Genomic DNA, 26,487 nt, shown 5'->3' on the forward strand with positions numbered 1-26,487 from the left:
CAACAATTTTATGTATTTCATATGCACATGTAGTGTCAATTTTCTTGCCAATATAATATACAGTCAAACTTCGTTATCTCGAACTAGGTGGGGCTGTTGAAAAACTTCGAGATATTTGAATATTCGAAATATCGAGGGTAAAATACTTTAAAAATAAGTGGTTGGGACTTAAAAATTACTTCGACATATCCATTGTACTCGAGATATCGGTGTTCGAGATATCGAAGTTTAACTGTATATTTCCTAGACACATATAGCAAGTTTCCCAGTTACACCAGTATAAGTTCACCTCACAGATGTAGTGAGTTTCATTGCCAATTAATATACATTCCTACACACATGTAGTGAGTTTCCTTGTCCATATTCATTTAAATTACCACACACATGTAGTGAGTTTCCTTGTCCATATTCATTTAAATTACCACACACATGTAGTGAGTTTCCTTATCCATATTCATTTAAATTACCACACATGTAGTGAGTTTCCTTGTCCATATTCATTTAAATTACCACATACATGTAGTGAGTTTCATTGCCAATATACAAGTAACTCTCAATGGCTCGAACTTTGATCGCATTGAAGTTCTTGATCGCTGGAAGTGAGTCTAGGGTCCCAATATTTTTTCCTATATAAATAAGCAAATTTTCTATTTTTTCTCAAACTTTTGATTTCTCAAACACTTGATCTCTCGAAAACCCTAGCTTGATCTCTCTAAGTCAAACTGCAGTCCCGTTCATAATCTATAGTTTCTTACTCTCGATACCTCAAAGTCTCCGTGTATCTCCAAGCGCTATACCAATTAACACCTACTTGGTCATTTAAATGGCTCCAGGCGTTAGACGCGGGACCTGTGTCACGGGTTGTTTATTCAGGCGACACTTGTCCTGCAAGGTGATAATTGTTTGATGACTGACTATTCCAATACCTAATCTCTAATTATCACAACCGTTTTACGATAATTTGGAGACGCAATGAAAATGAGAAATTAATTGAGATGAAACGATAATATTGAGCCATGGTCAAATTTTAGAATTATAAAACCAATACCTAATCTATAATTATCACAACCGTTTTACGATAATTTGGAAATTGACGCAATGAAAATGAGAAATTAATTGAGATGAAACGATAATATTGAGCCATGGTCAAATTTTAGAATTATAAAACTGTTAAAAGTATGCTTATCAGCATCATTGTCATTGTAATGATTATTTCTGAACAAGTTCTTACAGCTGGTGGAGGACCCTTTCGGTGAGAACAATGGGCGATACTCAGTTATCACATTTATGACATGTTGATCGTCTCGCACTCCAGTAGTACTGAGCAATTTGGTCTTAATATGATGCATAAAATAAATAATTATATTATGAATTTATTCAATAGTTGTTTGAATTTAGTTTTAAAAACATCCAGTTCTGTATATTTTACTGAAAAGAAAACGTTGTTTAAGCATGAGCGTAAGGTAAGAACTAATTAAATGGCTTAATCATAACATCTGGTAAGACTAATTTTAAAACCCATTGGTCAACCCAGAAAATTCCGAACTCTTGAAAACTCGAACTCTTGAACCTTCAAAGTTTTTCCTAGGACCCATGGACTTCCAGCTATCGAAAGTTACCTGTACAATCCTACACACAAGTAGTGAGTCTCCTTGTCCATATTCATTTAAATTACCGCACACATGTAGTGAGTTTCCTTGTCCATATACATTTCCACACACATTATGTACCTGTATTGTGATTTTCACTGAATTGGATTTCATGTGATAAATCAATAGTCATCATGAGGTGATAATGATAATAATTATTAAGGTGAAAAGTTAATAATTATCCACTTTATATACATTTAGTATAATATCTCATAACTCACATTAATGAAGTATGGCATCTCATATAACTCACATTTTAATTTGTATTGGCATTCATGTACAACTTCTTCTTCTTCTTTTTTCTAGCTTATGTAAGTTATAAAGCAGTCAACTAAAAAGATGGCAGCTTATTCAAGGGGGAAAATTGCAGTAAGTGAAATTTTTAACATTGTACATACAGTTGAACTTTTAAGGTATATTTCAAACAACAGTACATGTGTATCGAATACCATTGCTATGTTAAAGTTATTTGGGTGTGCATATCTCTCATTCTTTAAGTAAACATTTTACCGGTGATATCTCAAATTCTCATATTTAGATGTTTATTCTTGTTTTTGCTTAGTGTGACATATTGAAGTTTTCTATAATTGTCATACAGTCACAATATATACTCAAATTGTTTTATCAGCAATTTGAACAAAATCAGTTGCTTGGTCTGTTTTGTTTGTAAGCGAAATTATCACAACAGAAAAGTGAATTAATAAATGGTTTTATCAAATTTGTGATAATAAAATAAAACAATGCGACAGTATTAAGTATTACAGGCCCTTAAACCATCTACTTTCCCATTTTTTCGTGCATTCACCATGCGCTCACCGTGCATTCACCGTGCGCTCACCGTGCACTCGCAGTGCGTTCACTTGCACTCTTCACTCCGCTCCTTTTGTGCACACCGTTCAGAAAGCGCTCACTGTGCACTCACTGTGCGTTCACCTTTGTTCACTTATCGTTCACCGTTCACTTATCGTTCGAATTCATTCCGTTTTCATTCATTTTCATTCGGAACTCCAAAAATGAAAGAATCGATCTCAGCAAAATGAGAAAAAAACCTTGCGTTAAGGTGGAAGGAAACTAATATTACACATAAAGCATTATTTTAATAAGAATTTAATCCGTGGAATTTAAAGTACACAATCTTGAGCAGGTCTGTTTTTTGTTGTTGTTGTTTTTTTATCACTCTCCTAAACAGGCATTATTTTTGTTGATCCGAAAATGGCTTAAGTATGCAGTTACTGTGAAAATTTTATGTTACACAATACAGCGATAAATTGCTACACAAATAATATTTAATGATTCATTTTAAGATAGTCAGTCCAGTCGTTTAAAAACAGAAGAATTCAATCAACTAACGATTCGACACATATATAACGGTGTGTGTATATATATATATATATATATATATATATATATATATATATATATATATATATATATATATATATATATATCTATATATAAGAAACAGACATTGTATTTGTGTATTTTTCACGATTCAAATAATAATTCCTTCGATGCCAAATCACAAACATATCCATGTTCGACAATAAACTGTCTTACTGAACAGATCAACATAAGATAGTAAGCATAAATGCGTGTTAATTTATAGATTAACAATGGTTTTATGTATTATTTAGACATTTTTATCATTACATTACTCGATTATCTGTTGATAAAATTAATATTATGATCTTAAATTTGGTTTTATTTAACTGTTATTCCTAAACATGCATAAATGGTATGGTATAACTTTAAAGATAATACAGGAGAGATATTATTTGCAGGATAGTCGATAGGATAGGACTGTTTTGTCAACGTTCAAGATAGCAGCACTGTACGTGTATTTTATTAGCTTGTTTTTCCTGATTTCCGTCAAAATACAATGTAAGGATAACCATCGAGGCACTCCGAATAAATTGTTCATCTTGCGTTCACATATCGTTCACTGTTCAGCGCTCCATGTGCACTCTACCTTCGCTCATCGTTCACCTTTCATTAGCGTTCACCAGATTCCGTTCAGCTCACGTAGAGTTTTTCAGGGACTGTTTGTGTAAAATTAGCATTCTAATTTATGTATGTAGTATATCTTTTATATTTATGCACGATGTCATGGCTCGATCTACATTAACTTTTTTTCCTATACTTGTCCATTCGGACAAGTGATCATGACCGTGTGCATTATATAAGTAATATTAATAAAGTTTTTATTTTGATCTTGAAATAATTGAAAAGGAGTTTGCAAACCAAAATGGAAGGCCTTAAGATAATTTGATTTTAAAATCAATGTGATAGTTTAAAATACAAATTTTGCATATTTTGAAATAAAACTTTTTTCTAATGAGTAATTTATTTATGTGCTAGAAACAACGAATAAGCCCTAAAAGAGAGGCAGAATTTATGTGTCGTTCTGGACTGGACTGTGATGCATTAAAAATTGAATTTATCAACAGAAGAATTGGTGAGTTGATACACATCTATTACTACTATACATTAAAAAAATAGACTACTCAAATTTTTGGGCTTTGATATCGAGAAATCAGAAGAGAACTGTCTTTTGTTCTTTATTTTTTAAACATCATTAATATTTGAAGATTACCAGTTTGTTTTAACTTTTTCTCAACCAAGCTTCGCTTATTAATAATCAACGAAAATTCCTTATAAAAATCCGAAAATCATCTGGATTTTTTTATTTTTACAATCTTGCGCATGTGCATTCCATTCACGCTAAATCACGGGAGGCTCTTTAGTTTATGTTTCCACAATATATCACACTTGCATGGATAAACTCGGAAACGAAATACAAAAATGTTTAAATTTTCATTGAAAATTTGCTATATCCTGAGAGTTTGAATGTCAACATGTTGTGTAAATTCGAAGTAAGTAAAAAACATTGGTAAAAAAGTGTTGAATTCTTCATTAATATGAATTAAATTTTTAGAAGAAAGGTATTTACAGCCTCAAAATGGTTTGTTATGAATAATTTGACTGTTAATCACAATGCAGCTTCAATAATTTTCTCCAAAACCGTTTGGAAGCGATTATGCAATTTTTTGCTACATTACGGGTATATGAGAGGCATTTCAACTGTGGTGAAGGCCTATCCCGAGACACAGTTAGATTATTCTAACTAAGCAGAGTGTAGTGAAATTAATAGCATTATTGTAGGATTAAAGCTTGGTTATGTAAATATGGTGCGTCGATGTATCTATTTCGTGAATGTCCGATATCATATGCAATATGTCAAACCGTGCATGCACGGGTCAGAGTCTAGTGAAATAGAAAATAGTATCATTTCTTTGTTTTTATGTACCAATCTACTCAGCTTCACACATTTGTTTCCCTTGATTATGCAGATCCTTAAATGAAAAATGTCATTAGTTTCTGGAACAATTTTAGCCCCTTGCATTTGATAATCACAATTATACAAATAATTCCATGATAGAAGGCATTTATAAATAAATTAGGTTTTGTACATGATTTGTGAACACACTGTACAATCATGTAATGAAATATATTCACCATATTTTTTTCTTATTTTAAGGATATGGGGTTTTTGCAACTCAAAATTTTCCAAAAGGAAGCTTTTTGGTAGAATATGTTGGAGAGAGAATTGTGCCCAAGGAAGCAGAAGAAAGAGAAAAGAAACGCAAAATAAAACATACTAGTTATATGTTTTACTTTAAGTGGAATGGTCTGAAGTGGTAAGCAAATATAATATATTTATTGTGATTGTTGAGAGAGAGAGAGAGAGAGAGAGAGAGAGAGAGAGAGAGAGAGAGAGAGAGATATACAATTGTTTTATTTACCTATTTTAGTTTTTTTGTAATACAACTTTTTCTGGTTCTTATGAGAATGTGAAATTGATATCCATATACAGTTTACTAGATGCTGGGAATTGTACAATTTAGGTCAGATTTTGATGACAGAAAATTAATTAGAATTTAATAACAATATTGTGTTTGAATATTCTCACCACCCTGGCAATTTGTTTTTAGAAATTGCAGTGTTTGCGGCAGGTTATGAGTTCTGAGAATTGGCAAAAAACCATTGTTACGTACATTTCAACTAAATATGGAGATGAAAATGATATCCTATATAACTATTTGCACTTTATAAAGGAAAGTAAAGTGAGCATGAGATAAAAAGTTTTATACAATGATTAGGTATTTTCTATTACCATGATTACACTATAATTCAGTGAATAAATCATTCTGACATCTTTGCTTGATGACTAAAATAACACCATGCATACGTAACAGGATTGGAAATATAATGACGGACCAGACAGAGATTTGAACCAGGGCATCCAGATTCACTAGATATGTACTCTACCAACTGAGCTATATATAGCCACCTATGATCAAATCAGTCCGACTTTCACACATATATGTGTAAATTCATTTTTATTAAATACCCAGTGCCACCCTGCAAAAATCTATAAAATTGTTTTTTTTGTTTGTAGCATTGATGCAACTAACAATGAAAGAAAGGGGAAGTATATAAAGGACGAAGAAGTCGGGAGTCCGTTGAATAACTGTGTTATGCGCCTTTTGGTTACCGAGAATTATCCAAGGCTCTGCTTCTTTGCAAATAGAGATCTTAAAGCTGGAGAAGAGTGTTGATATGATTATGGGATCAAAGCCAACCTACATTGGCGTCAAGTATGTGACAATTTTAAATAATTGTTAATGTGTTAATGTAATTTAAATGTCAAAAGGATTTCAAAAAAAAAATAATGCACATGGTTTAACATTTCATATTGTTTTTACAACAAGAATTAGTATAATCAGTGAATCAATTAATTTTTAACCTGTATAATATTTTCAGAGTTTACTGCGTGAGAGTACACGTAGTTCAGAACTGCACAGTAATAAATACTATATAATTTAATAATAGATTGTTACAACTATTTTTTTCTTTCAGATTCACCTGATGATAATCCATTTGATGATAACCCATTTGATGTCAACCAGGACAGTGAGGAGAACAATGAAGGTTACTTTTACTTCATGTTTCTAATGTTTATTTTGATTTGATACATGTACATGTATTAAAATGTACAAATGAATCTCGATAACTCGAACTTCGGGGGACCATGATTAAACTTCGAGAGATCAAGAGTTCGAGAGATCGAAAGTTTAAAAAAATCCGGAACTTTTTGTTCCGGTCATTTTGGTTCTAAAATTATAGTAGCCGGAAATTTATATTTATAACATGGTAGGATAGTCCGACATGATTTCAGTCGTATTTTCTGCTCCATTACTTCAATTTAAACAATACAAAACTTACTTGTGTGATTATTAAGTGTATTTTTTCACGTTAAAAAACTTTAAAGCATATTATGTTTTCTTAATCATTACGTTAGAATATTTTAAATAAAGAGCATTTACCTGTAACATTCACAAGTTGTTGAAATTAATAGATCACTTACAAATTACTTATCTACCCTTTGAAGGAAGCAATGGGTAGTGTCACTTACGTAATCAACTAATTAACACTACCACGCTAGCCCCCAGGAGTTCACTCAACCGTCCAGGTAAGGTCCACACGGAGCTATAATTATACGCTTGATCGGCCGCGTGTGTAAACTGCAACCACTTCGAGTTATCAAGAGTGAAAAACAATGAAATATGTATAACGGGACCCAGGTTTTACTTCGAGAGATCAAGAACTTCGAGAGATCGGAGTTCCAAAGATCAAGAGTAAATTTGCTTAGTTCTATAGAGAAAAAAATTGGGACCGTGAGTTCACTTCGAGATTTCAAGAACTTCGAGAGATCGAAGTTCGAGCCATCGAGTGTCACCTGTATTTAATATTTATGTGTAACATATGTCATAACAAATACTGATACACATTTTCTGCACATGTGGTGAATTTCCTTTCCATTTTGAATGCATTTCCCACACATATGAGTGAATTTCTTCGCCAGTGTACATTTAACTACACATGTAGTGAGTTTCCTTGTCCATATTCATTTAAATTACAACACATGTAGTGAGTTTCCTTGTCCATATTCATTTAAATTACCACACACATGTAGTGAGTTTCCTTGTCCATATTCATTTAAATTACCACACACATGTAGTGAGTTTCCTTGTCCATATTCATTTAAATTACCATACACATGTAGTGAGTTTCCTTGCCAATATACATTTCCACACACATGTAGTAAATTTCCTTGTCCATATTCATTTAAATTAACTTTTTCAGTGTTTTTGCTTGTGATAACATATGATAACACAATTGATTTTGTACTATACAGTCCATTAAATTCAAATAACGTATGATTTGGGCGCAAGCAGGGTTTGCTTATTTATATTCAAATATTTAATTGTACAACTGCTGGAAATTGTCAAATCCATCATAAAGCCCTTCGAGCTTCATTTGATTTGATCATGCCCCGACCAAAAGTATCACCCCATAATACTGAAAGAATGATTCCTTAATAACTACCACACACATGTAGTGAGTTTCCTTGCCAATATACATTATCTTCACACATGTAGTGAGTTTTCTTTTCAATATACATTAATCATGCACATTTAAAAAGCAGACTTTGATGAAATTGATTTCGCTGACAAAGGTGTGTTTATAAATCATGTTTTTATTTTCTGTCCATTCCCCAAGAATTTTCAAGGCTGTTTATTGATGTGTCTTTTCTTCAATATAGAAACTATTGATACTGAAACAGAGAGTGAAAAAGAAGTTGATGATGATTCCAACACTGCATCCCCTATGGAAGGTGCTTTTCATTCAGTTGATTAGATCCAGATCTTTTTAAATATTCCAGAGTTAGGTAGCCCATTAAAGTAGAAGGTATTGCAACAAATGTTTCAAATATAAGAAGGGTGTGCACTGTTCAACCTGCCAACTGTGCAATCCGGTACACTGGACATTCTGACCTCATACTTGTATTTTATTCCCAATTTTTAAGGCGTCGAGCTAATGCTCGGCAGCCTTCTAGCGATCGTCTGGATTGGCAATCGTCCAAAAATTCATGCACTGCACCGCCTTTTTAATGCGCATAAAAAAAAATTTCCTTGAAGTATTAAACGTATTACAAGATTTGTATTCCTTTTATTCAGCTAAATTGTGTACAAAAAAACCAACTTTGCCTCCCTGGTTATTGACAACTCATTGCATTAGTATAAATTTGCTTAATCAAGAAATGGCGGATGAATACAATAAGGTGCAATGTAAACATTCACTAAAATATTATTTAAGTTTATCGCTTACATTTTGATTGGAGACTGTGCCCGATAGAAATAAAATTTGATATGTAAATGTATTTGTTATCGGGCATGGTCTCCAAAATAATTGTAAGCGATAAACTTATCTAGAGATTTTGTTGCAATTAATGAACACGATAATGCAGTTGGTTTGGTCGAGCATTTTAGATAGCACGTGTTGTGGATTTGTTTGTAAACAACCATAGCATAGGTAATCTTGTTTCAAACGGGAATTGAAATAACTGAAAGTATGTTTTATTATTATAATTAGGGACACACTGTTAATGTATTCAAATTATGAGCCTGTGAAATGTGCAAAGACTTTTTAAAGCAGAAAGAAAATAATAATTTTTTTTTAACTTTGAAATTTCTTCGATTTTTGTAACCATGATGAGTAATTGTATTATAAACTCATCACTACCTATTTTATAACGAAATATACTGATTATTGTTTTTGAAACAGCACAAAACATAATTTATTTCCTTTTTTATTCTAATATTATTCGATAAACGACTATATACATTAGTACAGAAATTCAAATTATTGATATCATTCTATATATTAAAAGAAAATGTCAGCTCGACGCCTTTGTGGCCGTTCCGGCCTTTGATTTTTATAATGTATCTAGGATAAAACACTACACTGTAAGTTTCATAACCTGAGGTTTATTAGGTCAAAGTACTTTAAGTAATTCAACACATTACACAATTTACATGCACAGTAATTGCTTGTTGGCTAGGTTACCGGTACAAAGATGTCCTGTAGGGTTAAAAGTTATGGTCGTTTTAGAGCATAGTTAATTACATTTTCTAGTTTATAGTAAATAGTGTATACTGTGTAATTTCATACCTTTTGTGCTACTTGAGGTGAATTTTTATCGAGATGTAATTAACATTGTATATTGTATTGCAGTTCCATGTAAAAGTAAGAAGCTAAGCACAGTGAGATCATCATGCCCACCCCTATGCAAAACCTGAGGCTCAACGACAAGGTATTATCTTTGATTATATAAATTTAAAACTTTTTACGGACCCCATCTGCCAGTTGCCATTAGTGACAGTAACTTAATTGAATATATTACAATTTAGGTCAAGTATTATTCAACTAAGGTGATCAGGCGATTATCTTTTTGTTACAGTGAAACTTCTGAAAACCAGCAGAATTTTCAGTTCTTTGTAAACCTAAGAAACTACCAATCTCTTAAATCTTACCATTTATAATTTGGTTTAAAAAGTAGACGTTGGAGAGAAGCTTCATGGTAAAGGAATTTAAAGAAATGCTAATATTGCATTGTATGTCTGTTCAATGTTACAGGCTTTGCAGAAGGAAAACTGCTGATGGAACCCAGCTCATCAAGGACGTCAGGAGGGAGAAAATGAGGTATGTAGAAAATCTGATATCATTTTGAGGATAAATTACACAAATACTTTTTCTATTGATTCAGAATTAACAGATATTTTTATAAAACTATTTTAAAGTTAACCTATTTGTAGTTTCTAAAGGAATTAGTCCAGGACCTATTAAAATGGTAGGACGACGGTCAATGATAGAACTGTAGCAATATTTTCAAAGTTCAATTTCATAAATAGTTTAATTTTTATGTACATGTAGCTTAGAATGTGGGTTTGAGCCTTCAAAACACAGTACATTTACAATACCTTTACTTAGATTTTCAGTTTTATATCTTTTTTTCTATCCAACCTAAAAAAAATTCCACTACTTTTTTAAATTCTTGTATACAATGAATGAATGAATATCTTTTTACTATATTTCATAGTTTTAACATTCAAAGGAAAGATACCAATTTTTGAATAAAGACTATACATTTGGCTGAAGAACAAATAACCTTAATGACAAAAATATGATAAAGATACAGCAATTTTAAAATAATAAAATTTTATTTTTTTTCACAGCCAGTGTTCAACGTCACACATGGACTGCTGTAGAAAAGGCATCCTTGGAGCGACAGTTTAATAACTTTATCAAACTAGGGAAAAGTCCTGGTCAGCTTGACTGTTTAAACGCCATTAGGAAGGAAAAGGCATTATCAGGCTTCACTTGGCGCAATGTGAAGTTTGCTGTCAAAAACATAATACCTCTCGTCTGAGAAGTTGCAGAAAATGAAATTCCAGGTGGTCGCAACGTTAAATTTCTATGTGTTATAATTATGTTACCGTAATGAAGTTCGAATGCATACTGTTTGTGCTGTATTATCAATTTGTTAATAACATTATGCCTGTATCTTAATTTAATACAGGGTGCATGCATTTGTGACAAATGCTTATTGGCTTATACAAATGTACATTTTTTTTGTCTGTTATTCTACTTCCTATTCCATGACAGATTTTGAAATGGCAGAAATGGGTAGACATTATTTGACATTTTAATTGATAAAATGTGATCAGAAATGTAAAGAAGGGCACGCATCATGCATCATAATGTCAATAATTGATTGAAATATTTTGAATTCATAAACAAAATTCCATATATCATGAATTACTATGAAATTATGTACTTTTAAATTTTAGCTTAAAGTTGTTTGATCCTAAAATAAAATGAATTATAATTAAGATTCTGCAGTTGATTTATGTTTTGTTTGAAAAAGTGTTTAAAGTCCACAGGTCTAGATTTTACAAAGCAAGCGGCAAATAGGTATTTGATTAATTTAAACAGTATATGTTTTCAAAGAAATGAAACACACATGAAGACTTTTCAATTCAATTAGATTTTCTTATAAATTCAGTCTTGATAGGGTGCGTAAAAATTAGCAAGAAATCCTATTTATTTAAGTCATACAGTGATAGTGTAAAGTGTCTTTTATAGGCAAAACAGTTAATAAAAACATACAAGTTGCAATGGTACTAGACTGCATGTCCTTTGACAAGAAATATTACTGTCTCGTATATGTTTCAAATTACAATACTTATAACATAAAATGTTGAATGAATTTACACAATTGAATTATATATGTAATTAACATAAGATTCTTTGTATCGAAGTAGGGTCTGGTGCTAAATATAATGTAGTTTAAATAGAAAACGTGCATATGTGGAGAAAAGTGTAAAATCAGTCAAATCTTATTTATCCAGAATTCACTTAGTATATATTGTTCTCCACGAATTTGACAATATATGCATCTTGAGTATACCATAATGAATTGATTAGATTAGCCTGAGGCAAATGTTAAGGAGTTGATCTAGATCGTCTTGCAGCTTGCTGAAATTATTAGATCTCTCTCTCTCTCTCTCTCTCTGTGTTCAGTAATAAATGGTTTATGTGGTAAATTTTCTTTTGAATCTTCAGTCGATCAGATGACTAGCTAGATGTATTGACTTTCGGGTAAATTAGGAAGAAATACACACTGTAGTGAGTTTCTGGTGTGTAGTCACAATGAGTCATGCGACCTCATGTAGTGACTATCAGGTATAAAATCATATAATTTTACAAAGAGATTTGGCCTATTTCAAATAGCAGAATAGTTAGTAAAAAGATGTCTTATATTACTTAAAAATATAATTATATATTGAATAGCACAACTAGAACATAGTGTAGCGAATTTCAGGTGTAAAGTCTGATGTAGTGAGTTTCGGCATAATGCAAGTATGTGTGTGTGTGTGTGTGTGTGTGTGTGTGTGTGTGTGTGTGTGTGTGTGTGTGTGTGTGCAATATATTTGCAAAAGGCATCATTTACTTTTTAAAATATACATGTATATCAATAAGTAAGCCAAAAACATGTATACCCGAATACCCCAAAAGTGACGGAGTTAGGGTAGTGACGTAGTTAGGGTGACTAATGTTATATACCTAAATAAAAAAACTGGCTTTATTTTTTTCCATAATTTTATCAAAGAATGTATAATTCAGTTGATAATCACTCTATTTATTAAACCGGTTACAATTATTATGAGCTTTTGTTTGTTTATAGGCTCAATCTTTCGAAAAGTTGACAAAATCATATTGCCTATTTTATCATCCCGATCCCGATTTTATTGTGACGTAACGGAAATGACGTACTATACAGGGAGTATTCATTATTGCCAATATTTTAGTAATTGAAGATAGGTTCAATTTAATTGTACCTATCTTTATTTCAATTGTACATTTCTTCAATTCATTGCACTCGTACCTATCTTCAAATCAATTGTACCTATCTTCAGATGAATTAGAGATAGGTATAATTGAATTGTACCTATCTCTAATTCAATTTGAAGATAGGTACAATTGAATTGAAGATAGGTACAATTGAATTGAAGATAGGTACAATTATTTGAAGATAGGTACAAATATTTGAATATATGTTAATCTGGCGTTCTATACGAACGTCCGGGTCAATCATCCCCGCCCATTTCATAAGTTTTGACAGTACATACATAAGGTAACAGATGAAAATTAACGCAAGCTGTACATTTCCATGTTTTGTGGTCTCAGTGCTGATTCTAGGTTGTATCTCTCATATCCCAGAAAAAGAACAATATATATTGATAAATTTGTTGTTTATAATTACAGCACTCACCAAGCTGTACACATACAGTGGGAGGATTTGATAACACCACTGCTCTTTTCAACGTACACTCATCATCTGTGTGGATCATCGCTTGGATTCTGAGACAGTGAACTCGGATCTAAGGAAACATACATTCGATTTAGGGGAAATATAATTGTAAAAAATCTCTCCTGCCTGCATTTTGAAACATGGAATATAAAATTTGCTGTTTTATATGCAGTCAGATTTTATTCAGTATCGGCAGAAGTAAACAAGTAGATTTTTTAACACAAGACTTTGACTCGTGCGTGTACGGGTTGACATTGCATACATCGACACGCCGTATTGTTGACATTAACATAACCAAACTAATTTTATTAATGTCACTATACTCTGCTTAGTTAGAATGATCTATCTGTGTCTCGGTCGGGCCTTCACCACAGTTAAAATGCCTCCCATATACCCGCAATGGAGCAGACAACGCAGAACCGCTCTGAAACTATTTTGGAGAAAACAAATGAAGTTGCATTGAAAATAACAATCAAATTATTTATAAAACCATTTTTAGGGTGTAAATATTTTTCATCTTAAAACATTCAATTCATATCATTGAATAAGTCTACATTTTTTCCAACATTTGTGCTCTCTTCATGTTGACATTCGGAACTCTCAAGAATTTTCATATTAAATGATATGCGTTAAACTTATCTCCTGTATGTTCTTTGATGACAAGGATATATTGCAAATTTCCAATGAATTTAAACGTATTTGTATCATCGATTTTGAGTTTATCTATGCAAATGTGATATTGGGAAACATAAACTAATAATTTTTACCTCTCGTGATTTAGCGTGAATGCATATGCATTCGCAAGATTGTAAAATCCCCAAAATTTAGATGATTTCCGGATTTTTCTTTTAGCAATTTTCGTGGATTTTTACTTAGCGAAGCTTGGTTGAGAAAAAAATAAATCAAACTGAAAATCTTTAGGTACAAATGATATTTTAGAATATAAAACAAAAGACTGTAACCTTCCGATTTGTTGGTATTAAAAACGAAAAATTCGAGTCTATTATTTAAATATAGTAGTATAGATTAATTGTAAAAATACTATATGACCGTGTTGGCCCAACCGCTACCTCAGGGGATGAGCTGTAATGCCTTAAACAGAAGTCCTACGAATTTCAGAGAATAAAATTCTTTCTTGGCAGTCATTGATTATTGTTTCTTTTCGAATCAGGAAACAAATGGTACTCGATTTACATCAATGGATGAATCGGATAAATACGTGCCATTCGGTCAACTAAAATGTGACCAAATGCCATTCAGTCACCTTTCCGGACCTCTCAATTAACATTCAGTTCACCGAGTTGCAATGCTTCATTCTGTTAGCTTGTGAGTACTTGCGTAAATGTGAAAAATAAATGTTTACATCGAAGCAAAAGACCAGGTTCTTGTAAAAATGCTCCAATATAACAATGGATAATTAAACACCCAAAGGAAGTATGACAATATTGAAGAATGATTGTTCATACAAAACGGCTAACAAACTGATATAACAAATGACACGAAGCAATTGCGGCTTAAAACTACTTATGTAGTAAAGCAAGTCACATTATAAACTGCATGGGCAAACAAACGATCATCAAATTCATTGAACATCTTTCTTTGTTTTAAAGAAATTTTTATTTAAAAAAAAACATACAATAAGCTTTAAGTTGTGTTTACAACAAAATTAAATAGAGACAACTATTAACTGTTCTGAAATATTCAAAATACTTACAATCCGTCAACGTTAACAAGCCTTTTTTAATCATTTTTTCCCGTCATTTTCAGAATTATTACAAGGAATCAAAAACAAACTAAATTTTTATTGGCACTCACACACATTTTCATACACTTGCACACATAAATATCAGAAACACATTCTAATTGCTTACAGGAAAAATTACAGTACAAAAATATTTTTCAAGTTTGACCAGTGTTTGTCAAATTTGACTATTTCACATGATTTAATTGATATGTATCTTTCAACCTTATATTTGAAATAGATATGTTGTAGTAGTCCCTTTAAGTGAGGGATCTTTTTTTGTTTCATACTAAAAAATATACTGTTTGATATACAAAATAATACCGGGTAAAGTTTTAATCATTTTAGTTAACTGGAAAAGTACTAATAAGCACATACAACAACATATTTAAGAAGAATATACAATAAAAAAAACAAAAAAAAAACGCTAGACCATATCTATTGACTATCATCTCAATTTCATACTGAAAAAAAAATGGCAATAATAATCCTTGAACCACCTCAAAAATCCATATAATTATTTACAAATTTAATGCAGAGCAACACGGACCTCCAAATAAATAAAGGGAGGATCATGTGCCTAGGAGGAGTGAGCATCCTCTGCTGACCGGCGGTCACACCAACCGTGTTCTTTTTGTCGTAATCAGCAGTTCCCCCGTTAGGAGATCAATCAGCCCATTGTGGGTTTTGAAGGGCAAGGCGCGAGTGAGACCAGATCCATGCACCTTCATTTTCAAGATGTCAATCCAATCCTAAAAAGTGCAATCTCTAAAACTAATGGAATTTATTAAAAAAAAAAATACTTTTGGATTTTTTTAAAGTGCTGGCAGCTGAGAATTGCAAGAGAAGTCTAGTATTGCTTTAAAAACACATGACCTAACCGAATTAATAGCACATAAACTGTAATAAACTGCATTTCGTTTTCATTTAATTCTTACACAATTTGTTAAAAAACAATAAGCGAAGCTTTGTCTGGGCGTCTAAAAATGTCGCACAATATGTCCGGATTTTATGTGTGTGTCAATAAATAATTTTATTGCAAGTGCATAAATAGAATGTATGATACTATATTTTAACTGTACCTCGTAGGGTGACAAATATTGTTTGTTAAGAAAAAGTTATTTTTGGGAGTTGATTTTAATCAACTCTCCTATGCAGTTACTCTGGCAAACCGAAAGTGAAACAGTGTTTGGACCTAAGCACAATCACCACCGCTGACAAAACTTAGTTCTTGAAAATAATAGAAAAAGTCGATGTAATGTATGCTGAAAACCACCGAAGTGGCATACAAGGCTGTACAGCCGGTACTTTTTTTTAATGGGAATCAAGTCCATTTTGTATAAGATTCTAACATCTGGTAATGTTAATACAATTGTACATTCGATGTGTTTTCCGAGCACTGCCGTAAAGGCCCGAAAAGCTGGATTGAATTTCATAGTGACTAGTAAATAAAAACATAACGTCAATGTACAGTTTTGTTAATTCGGTTTTTTGTTTTTTTTTTATCAAAAATGTGAATTCAAGGACAGAGGTTGGAAAGAAATAACGACTAAAAGAAGTCGTTATTGATAAATAAATATGACATTTTGAATAATTAAAGATGATGAAAGTTAATCTTTACAGTTTGTAATGGTCAGCTTTGCTATGCACAGAACGATATGTTTAAAGCACTTAAATATGACATTTTGAGTAATTAAAGATAATCAAAATTGATTTTTACTTTTCTTAAAGGTCAGGTTTAATGTTCATAAAAAAATGTATTATGTCCCAGTAAATATTAAATTTACTTTTATGTAAAGACAAGACAAAGTAGGACATTACATCACATTTTAGTTAAGTAAAGCTGTTATAAAGGTCACCTTTTAGAACTTTGACTTACTTAGTTAAAGGCAATTAAAGGTTATAAAAATATTTTTGGTTATTGTCTCAATGCAAAAAATGTCATGTTTAATGTATTGTATTAACATGTTGTTTTGAACTATTATTCCATTTGCGAGCTCAGGAAATTGGGTATCGAGAAGCCTTATTTCGACTTTGTATTTACATCTTTGCAGCTAGTGCACCAAGACAAATCCCGTCATTTGCATCGAACGAACAAAACGTCCGGATTGTTTGAGCTAAATTCCCCACACAACCAAAAAATAAAACAAAAATCAACAACAAATCATTAGAATTTACCGATTTTTAATTGATTTCAGATTTTAAAGGTAGATTTCAAGCAGTGCACTTTCCACGTCGATCCCCAATAAAACTACCTCTTTCCAAACCTCATGAACTGAAAAGAAAACAAAATCAGTTTCAAATGTTTAGTTCAACATATTATTAAATAACTCTTTTCTTTATTGAAAATGTCTCTGGAAATAATGAACATTTTAAAAAAAATCAATTTTTCGGTTCATTTGTATGTACAAGAGTAAAATGAATGTGTCATGTTTTGACAATAAAGTCGTTTAAATTGAAAATTCTATTCAGCCGTATAGTATGTCGCGTTTCATTTTCCATCAATATTTGAGAAACATAAACGAAACAACACATGTCTTTTCTAAACTTACCATTGAAATCGAGTCCAGCTGAGAAAAATTCGATATTTCATTTACATTTGATATACTTTCATACGGAGGTTTAACAAGATCATACAGAGGATTATAATTGGATTATTTTACAACTGTTCTTCATTATACACCCACACCGAAGGAGAATAGGTTATATTTTTTTACCCTTGTGTGTCTGTCTGTCCCCGGCTGACACAAAACGTCTATATGACGTTGTAAAATGGTCGATATGTGATCAAGACGTCGGTGACATCTTGTGGACATTTGTTTGACGGTTGGTACGGAACCTTCCTGGTAAAATAAAAATCCTGACGTCAAGAAAACGTTTTAAAGACTTCCTGGTTTCAACCAAATTTGACTATCAGAAATCCGACGTGTTGTCGACGTTACCGAGATCAAAATTTCTTTTTATTTGCATTTTCTCGTACTCGTTAATCAAACGTTTAATTCACGTCTTATAAATGTCATTAATATTTTTTTTTTTTGCAAACGTACAATTATTACAAAATCAAATAAGTGTGTATACACAAAACTTAAATATTTGAATTCATTGATTTTTAATTAAATTACAGGCGATGTTGTAAACAGTTATAAAAATTCAATACGTCTTTCATGCATTTTTCAATCAACATGATAACTATGATACCATTTCTGTCCACTCTCTTATTTCCTGATAATTAGTTAATTGTATCTCTCTAGCATTAGATAAAATTTAATTGTTTTAAATTGTTTAATAGTGTAGAACAATCAACATTCATTTAACTAAATCTGACGTTGAAAAAAAAAGTCCTGCTAACATCGGGATCGTGATCTAAATGTAATTATAAAATCTCTCTTTAAATGTTTCGATCGAAAAGAGTTTGTACGAACGAATACTTCGAACCAATTGACAAAATGCAGTCGCAATTTTTTAAATTATACGTGTCAGGGACTGATACTAGCTAGGATATATATGTCCTCTGATCAAATGTTAATGGAAATTCCATCTGGGGCACGATATCGCTTTAGACTGATATGATATTTCAACAGTGAAAAACGTGTGTGCGATAAGATGAAAACATTCGCGCGGGATATTCGGTCGGCGGGAGAGTGATTAGCAGTGTTAAAAGTAAACTGAAAAAACAGGGTAAGTTAGTTTGTGATAGAGCTTTTGTTATTTCTTTGCATTGTTCATTGTTCTGATTAGTTAGCTAACAACAGTGCCCGTCAACATTACTGTAAAAGCTTTTACATTGTGACCTAGATATAAAATGAGAAGTATATGCCAATATGCCACAAGTGTCCATGTAACTCTCGGTTAGCCTTAGGCCTAATAGATAAATAATTTTCAATGTAGTGTATTTACAAATGCATGTTTAAAGCAATATGAGCTCTATTTTTAGAATTTTAGTTTGATGTAAAAACCTGCTAGTATGCCGAGTCTGCATGTAACTTAATCTTTTATGATAAATAAGGTTGGAAAAAATCATTAATTATGTCAGAGGAAAGATATCTTTTCTGAGGAACATATAGAAAATCAATTTTTGTACAGGACGACAATAATTCAATTTCGCTCCGATTATGGTCCTTTAACGGACCTTTTCACAAAAATGTGGCGAAAAGGAAATTTAAAAACCATGATATTTTTGTCATTTTAGTAGAAAATGACATTTTTGTTAAAAAAAGTTTAATCATGAAAATCGCAGCTCATATTGCTCTCAAAAGCTATTATTTTCACAATTTTCATGACAGGTGAAGTTTTCAAGGAAATTATTACACCTTAATTACAAAATACAGAAGTGCCAATGCAATTCAGATTATTTTATATCTCTATCATTTGGGGCTCAAGCCACACGGATACTTGAAAAGGTGATGAGGTTGATGAGGCTAGTACCTCAAAATATGTCATAAAACTGAGCAAAATTAACATGGACATTTCTGCTCTCACCAGAAGGTTATAGGTTAGAGAGAAGAGAAGCCTACTGGTCAAGACACATTGTAAATCTTCAGAGCAAAATTGAAAACTATAATCAAGCTCTCCTATATTTTGATGATGATTTTGAACCATCGGATTCATAAGACATTAGTGCAGACAAATACTTTTTTTTAAATTGAATTTAGCATTTTGAATAGGACCCCAGATCGATGCATCATACATTAAAATTATTGCATATAAAATCGGGAATACAAGCGCAGAACTGGAAAAAATTACACGTCTGCAATGAATTTCAGTTTCGCTTTGAACAATGATCTTGTAAATTTCAAATCCCCTCCAATGAGTTTTGTAGAACCTGTAATGTATACATTATAATATCCTCAGATTTATTAATTATAGCATCTGTAATTGCGGCGAACACGTATATGGTGAATGCACAGATCGGATTGCTAAATAATTAAACAGTTTATATTAACTTTAATTGGCCGTTTTAATCTAATTTGTCTATTAAGGGAATAAACGCAAAACATTTTCTGCAAAATACGCCGAAACAATAATTTTAAATTGATTAAATGCGGTAAACAATCAGAAGTAGCGTTTCCGTACAAAGGTTACATGTATGTACTGAACTACGATAATCAACGTTTAACCTCTAAAAAGTGTCAAAATTCCATTGGGACATATAATAACCACCCCTTTAATTCTCTCAAAGGAATTTTCTATAGAAAATGTGCGTATTATCGGCAAATTGCTGTACATGTAAAGCACAAGACTGGCCATTTAATAACTTTGTAATGAAGTATATAAGTACATGTAGATATATAACGACACGAAAACAAGTGTTATAATCAATTATCTCATTAAAATCCCAGCAGATTTCAAATTACACACTCGTTTATTTGTCATTTTCTCATCACCTGTCAAAGTTTTGATTCTTTCGAGACGTGGTCACATGTCAGAGTCAGGAGTCACGTGACAAAACAGAGCAAATGGCTGTTGAAAACAGACATGTTGAAACCACGGGATCTAAAACACTGCGTTATACAGGTGGCCGCTTAAAGTAGTTAAAATATAGTGAAAAACTAAACGGGAGGGGTAAACTCTGGCCGGTCATGGCGAGTGGCCGCTGAATAAAGGTGGCCGTAACAGGATGTGCGACTGTAAATAGCAGATTTCTACATGTACTCAGCTGCAGTCGTCATTGACTGTTTTGTTTAGTACATAAACATTGCATCTGGGGTAAACAAAAAATCAGTGATTAAAAACCACCTTATTTTGCATAGATATTATGTCAATGATATTTCGTTATTATCATAGCAGAGCAGTGTAATTGTCTAACTTGAGAATAATTTTGATGTTTTTAACTGTGTATGTGTACACACACTGTAGCATTATCTTGCACTGCTCTTCATTTTTTTACTCAAATTTGTACTGAATAGAGATTTTTGATAATTAATTGACCGATTATATAATTACTATGTACAAATAATATAAATTTCGTTACTGCGTTCGCTCCATTTCCAACGATGAGTAGAATAAAACAAGCTAGCAAAAGGACGACAACCTTCATCTGAAATATGTCAAATAAATCTCTAGCTTTATCGCACATTTACAAAAGATGTGTATTTCGCGTCTAACCGATATTGTAATTTCACTGTTCACTTTTACTGTAAAACACCAGATAATCTATTCCAGCAATTTAAACATGTGTACCATTTTAAATTATAAATGTATGAACCACTATTGTTCCTTTTCAGTTTTAAATCATCGAAAATATAGCCAGGTATAATTTATCTACTTTCTTACCTTTGAAATAATCAAGCCTTTGAAATAATCAAGTGTTTGCAAGACACAGGTACGTAGAAGTTTGTCGCTGTGTGGAATAATGGAAACAGCCAACAAAGACCTGGTGTTTATAATATTTTAAAAATCTATAATAGATAAACCTTTGACATTAGGTGAAAAAATAATCATGTAAATGGGCACCATATGTACAAATTGGTTGTTTTGATAGAAAAAAAAATCACGCGGATATTTAGATGAAAAACAATTTGTTATTTGTCAACAGCTGGTGAACATGATTGGTAAACACGATTTCATGAATTCGTTACGTAAATGTGCAGTCAAATTTTTCCCGCTATAACTGAAAATGGTTGTTTTGATAGAATAGAAAACACACGCAATGATGGAGCATAATTTGACATTACTCAATAGATTAAAAATTAGTAAATCTGATTGCATAAGTTCGTTACATGGAAAACGCAGTCATACTGCTTCCATAAATTTGATACAGGAACAAGTTTTTTCAATGTTAATGTTTGAATGTCGTACAGTGTTAATAATTGGTATATTTTGTTATACATCAGACATTGATGTTAGTTACAACTTCAACTCCCATACCGCTCACTACGTTCACAGAGTCATACCTTCTCATGGTAGATGTTGGCTACATATTACACAAAATAACGGTAAAATTATTTTGAAATACTTATCAATGTGTAAATATATTATGAAGAGTATGATATTTTTCTTGGTGTACCTGTATATGTTTTAACATCAATTCTCTGTAAGGGTAAAAAATATGTGGCCATGCATCATCATGGATCTGAATTTTATCTCTCTGACATCTAAGAGTGTTCAATATAAAGACTCTACATGGGTAAATTTTTGACAGAATATACTCAGTTTCCATAGCATAGACATTACAATTTTTCATCGATGGTCAAAATGGCATTTACAGTGCCAAAATAAACAAAAAGTGATATGCTTCATAAATATATTTGGGTTTCGGACACTAGATGGGTTTTAATTTATAGTCAGATAATCAGTGTATTTGTACACGAACATTTTAGGCAGGCAATTGAACGTAACGAAAAATATTTTTTATGAACATACAACTCTGGTCTAATAAATAGAAAATATTGCTTTTGGTAAATCCCCCATTACTTACATTCATTTATTTCCAGTTATCTCTCTTTCACAAAAAAATGACATTAGAGTTATTCCCCTTTGTTAAATCTTTCGTATTGAAGTTAATAAAAATGTATGTAAACAAAACATAGTCAAGCAGACGTCAGACTCAAGAAAATGTAAATGTTTGTAAAATGGATAAACCTTGTAGTTTTAAAAATTTAAACAGTTATATCAGTTGCGGTGCAGATAAAATACGTTTTTGAGCAATAAGTGAACAAGACAGAGTAATTGCTTTATCAGAATTTGGTTTAATCTTTGGACCAACCTCGGAATCATTTTTCATTTGTAAAACCCATCTTGCAAATCAAAACAGAATCATAATGCATCCCCACTGTGTGGAATTCCCTCCATTTTGTGCGATCATGACAACAAGAGGAAGCGGGAGAGGCACATCAATGAAAACCTCATGGAAAAATTAGACAGTGTACGGGAATGGTTATACTGATTGGCACAGGTATTTATTATACATCCAATTGAAATGAACTTGGAAAATAACATTAAAAGCATCTATATGGTCACGTTTAGTAGTTAAATTCATGGAAAGATCAAGATATTTCAAATATTAAATATTGTTAGAATTTTTTTTTTATATTGATGTAAACGATGATGGATAGTTCATAAAAAAAACAACCTTTGTAGGAGTTTGTGCGTGCTGCAGACAGAAGTTGACAATGTCGTTTAAACAACATGAGGTCAGTCAAAAGGATGAGGCGACCGAAACAGAAGATGACGTGAGTTTTTAAAATGATATATACACATATGAATTAAAAAAGAATAAATATGTTGAAAAATATATTCAGAAAAACTGATTGAAATCCAAATTGATTTCCATATGCAGCTGTCAAGACATACATTCATAAATTACAAATTAAGACTTTATGAAAAATATTCAAGGCAATTTTTATGCATTTCAAATTGAAACATTCTTTTTAACACATTTCAGTTGTCCTGTATGAAACCTACAGAGAATGAAAAGTGTATTCATGAGGAAACGCAGGGGATTATTAAAAGGATAAAAGTAAATAGTAAATTTCGGAATATTTCAAACAGTTACATGTTTACATGTGAAAATATGATTCATAGTGTATCTAAAAGTAACTATTTCTGATAAAGGTTATTTTTATTATCACCTCTGTCGTTTTTGTTCTATTTCTACATGAAAGAGATCTCAATTGTTCTAACCGAACAATAAAATAATGCATAATTTTACTATCAGTTGAAGTGATCGATGCATGATCGATATTTTTTGTTTTTTTAATGTTTCAGGATTGTGAAAGGCATTCCCAAGAACAATCATATGAATTATCAGGCAGCATTTCCTCAAGTCAGACAGTTTTTGACAGCCAGCAGTCACAGTCTTCTGTTTGCAACCAGGTTAGATTAAATATGTTTAATCAAATTTTGCTCTCCTTTAACAAAATCCTGTGAAACAAATCCAGACATCATTGACCACATGCAGTGAACGCACACAGAGACGATACACATCAAAGTTAGAGATTGTGTGAGAGTCCTCTGCAAAACTTTTTGTCCTGGAGAAGGAAATGTTCTTCATAATATGTTTATGACAACCATAGGGAAGAATATGCAGTCCAGTACAGAGAATACTGCTGTTTTGCTAGCTGATATATACAAGTCAGCAGAGACCTGGACTTTTAAAAGGCAAATTCTTTCCATACTTGCTGAGGACTACAATTTTGATGCTCTCAGCCAGGAACATGTATATCTTTTTAACATAAGATTAGATTTCTTACATTTAATGTACGATTTTAATCAAAATGTATAAATTTTATGAAATAATGATAGTTATGGCACTGTAAATGCTTCAGCTATAATTACAAATATTTTATAAATTTCAAATGATGAATGTTTAATGAGGTTGTTTGATTAATACTTAGGGTCTTACTTACCTCAATAAGTACACATTTCATCACTTACCTCAATAAGTACACATTTCATCGAACCGTTTTATAAAAGGCGTTTGAAAGTTGGTTCATTGCTCAAGTTTGGAAAATATCATCTGCAACAATATGCAAACCTAATGGCATAGTCTTGTCCAATAAAATGAAAGTTTTCGATCTTTGATATCGTCATCTCTTGCAACAGCTCTAAGAAAACCGCTCACGCGCCGCGAAACTATAACGTAGAGCATTTGTCTGACCTTTGTTATTTTATTGCAGCAAGTTCATTGAGGTATCAGTTTGTCTGAACTCTGTGAACTTAAATTCAGCAAAGAATGTCTTGCATATTTATTCATTTATTTATTTGTGTTATTATTTTACATAAATGTTTTAAAGCAGACCTTGTTATGCCAACCTTAGTAAAAAAAAAAGAAAGAAAAGAGGCGAAATAGACTTTGTAACCTTGACCTCTGGTTTGCTAGTAGCTTCATTCCTCTCTGGCTTTGCATTGTAGTCATTAGAAAAGTTGTCGGACTGTTGCACCAAATGTTCATCATTTTAATGACTTACATTTCTTGACAATACAATAACAATCCTTTTAAAGTTTACTTACGAACTGGCGAAGCTTCAAGCTTGCAGCAAATGTAAGAGAAAGGGATTAATCTCTCCGCTTTTAGAACTCGTGGCTGTTAAAGAATTTGAATTAGTCCTACTTAATATCGCAAGAAGTGTAGCAGAAAATGTAGAACATGCGTAAATCGCAATATTCAATTCCCCTCTGAGCACTCGATTGAGATATATAAAAACTCTTCTTACAATCCCTTCCACCTATACACAGGGAATGTCCACCTGTGAAAAATATGTGTATAAATAAATTTGATTAGTAGCCCCCCCCCCCCCCCCCCCCCCGAAAAAAAAAGAAATGCTTGACTTACAGAATTCATTTATATTGAAAACCATTATCAAATAATCGGCAATTTTAAAGCTTCGTTTGAAGTAAAAGACTTATTATAAACTAGTGGTTTGAAGACCTTCCCTGCTACGTGTAAACAACTGAATGGAGAAATTTTAATGCATGTAAAAACCAGCTTGGCGAAGGTGAATTTTAGAATATTTTACGTAAAATTGGTAGAGAATGTAAGTACCAATGTGAATCGTGCTTGGAAAACCAACGGATTTACCCATTTTTTTTTTGTAAATCGCTTTTGATTAGTAAAAAAATGTGCATAATTTTGATGATATTGTGGAAAGTTTCAACAATATCTTTCATAAACGAAATATCTATTTCACGCCCAAACAACTGATGTATGAGACATGACAAAGGATTTTTCTTAAAAATATTAATGATTTAATGTCATTAATCACCTACGCCGATGCAATTAAAATAGATCTTTTGCAACATTTGACTCCGACCATCACGTTCATTACAAAGTACATGACGTCACAAAAATGCATCAAATATAATATTTAACATCGTTGTCAATAATTGTAACATATATTTTAAGAAAAACTCCTGGTCAGAGTATTTTTGCAATGATTCAAATAATATCGTTTTCGAGCCTAATTTTAGCGCTGGGACCCCTTAACATTGCTGCGTATGTGACTTTGTTGTTCTGACAATAATTTGAGTAGTTTAAAGTGGCAAAAAATATTTCACAAGTGTGTTCCTTGTAAAATATGCATATATGTGTCAATTGTATGTACAATAGTGCAAGTGTGTTAACGTTGCCACGGTTTACAGTTGTATAAGTTTTTTTTAGAAACGACAGCAGTTTCGATAGTTATTCAGTTTTTGCGTAATAGAGTCGGTCTAATCTAATTCCGTTAGAGTGGTGTATTAAATGAGTATATAGTCTCTGTGTATAAAACAACCTTACCTCTTATTCAAGCCGAGAGAAAATAACCGACAAAGTGTGATTACGTCATCCCTGTGATGACGTAGATAAGCTCCTGCTTGATCTTTATAATTTTGAAAGTGAA

The 26,487-nt window shown here is 32.0% G+C and overlaps 1 protein-coding gene, 1 long non-coding RNA gene and 1 pseudogene across 3 annotated transcripts; 2 read left to right on the forward strand and 1 right to left on the reverse strand.

The window, feature by feature from the left end:
• Window positions 1-1,859: 1,859 nt before the first annotated feature.
• Window positions 1,860-9,839, forward strand: LOC128171833 (N-lysine methyltransferase KMT5A-like; annotated as a pseudogene).
• A 7,506-nt stretch (window positions 9,840-17,345) lies between these two features.
• LOC128171834 (uncharacterized) lies at window positions 17,346-22,748 on the reverse strand. The gene is made up of 4 exons (XR_008242151.1): window positions 21,443-22,748; window positions 21,141-21,206; window positions 17,887-18,012; window positions 17,346-17,444 (listed from the first exon to the last, which is right to left on the reverse strand). It is a non-coding gene; the product is annotated as an uncharacterized LOC128171834 (long non-coding RNA).
• LOC128171831 (uncharacterized) lies at window positions 18,658-24,847 on the forward strand. Of its 2 annotated transcripts, XM_052837612.1 has the most exons (5): window positions 18,658-18,847; window positions 22,923-23,063; window positions 23,249-23,340; window positions 23,553-23,627; window positions 23,876-24,847. In XM_052837612.1, the coding sequence occupies exons 2-5, from the start codon at window positions 23,042-23,044 to the stop codon at window positions 24,035-24,037; spliced, it is 351 nt and encodes a 116-aa protein (XP_052693572.1). In that variant the 5' UTR covers window positions 18,658-18,847; window positions 22,923-23,041; the 3' UTR covers window positions 24,038-24,847. The 2 variants fall into 2 exon arrangements, with proteins under 2 accessions (XP_052693572.1, XP_052693571.1); XM_052837611.1 differs by lacking the exon at window positions 18,658-18,847 and having other exon boundaries at window positions 22,802-23,063.
• Window positions 24,848-26,487: the final 1,640 nt, after the last annotated feature.

This window comes from Crassostrea angulata, chromosome 2 (assembly GCF_025612915.1).
Source record: "Crassostrea angulata isolate pt1a10 chromosome 2, ASM2561291v2, whole genome shotgun sequence".
Classification (NCBI taxonomy): Eukaryota; Metazoa; Mollusca; class Bivalvia; order Ostreida; family Ostreidae; genus Magallana; species Magallana angulata.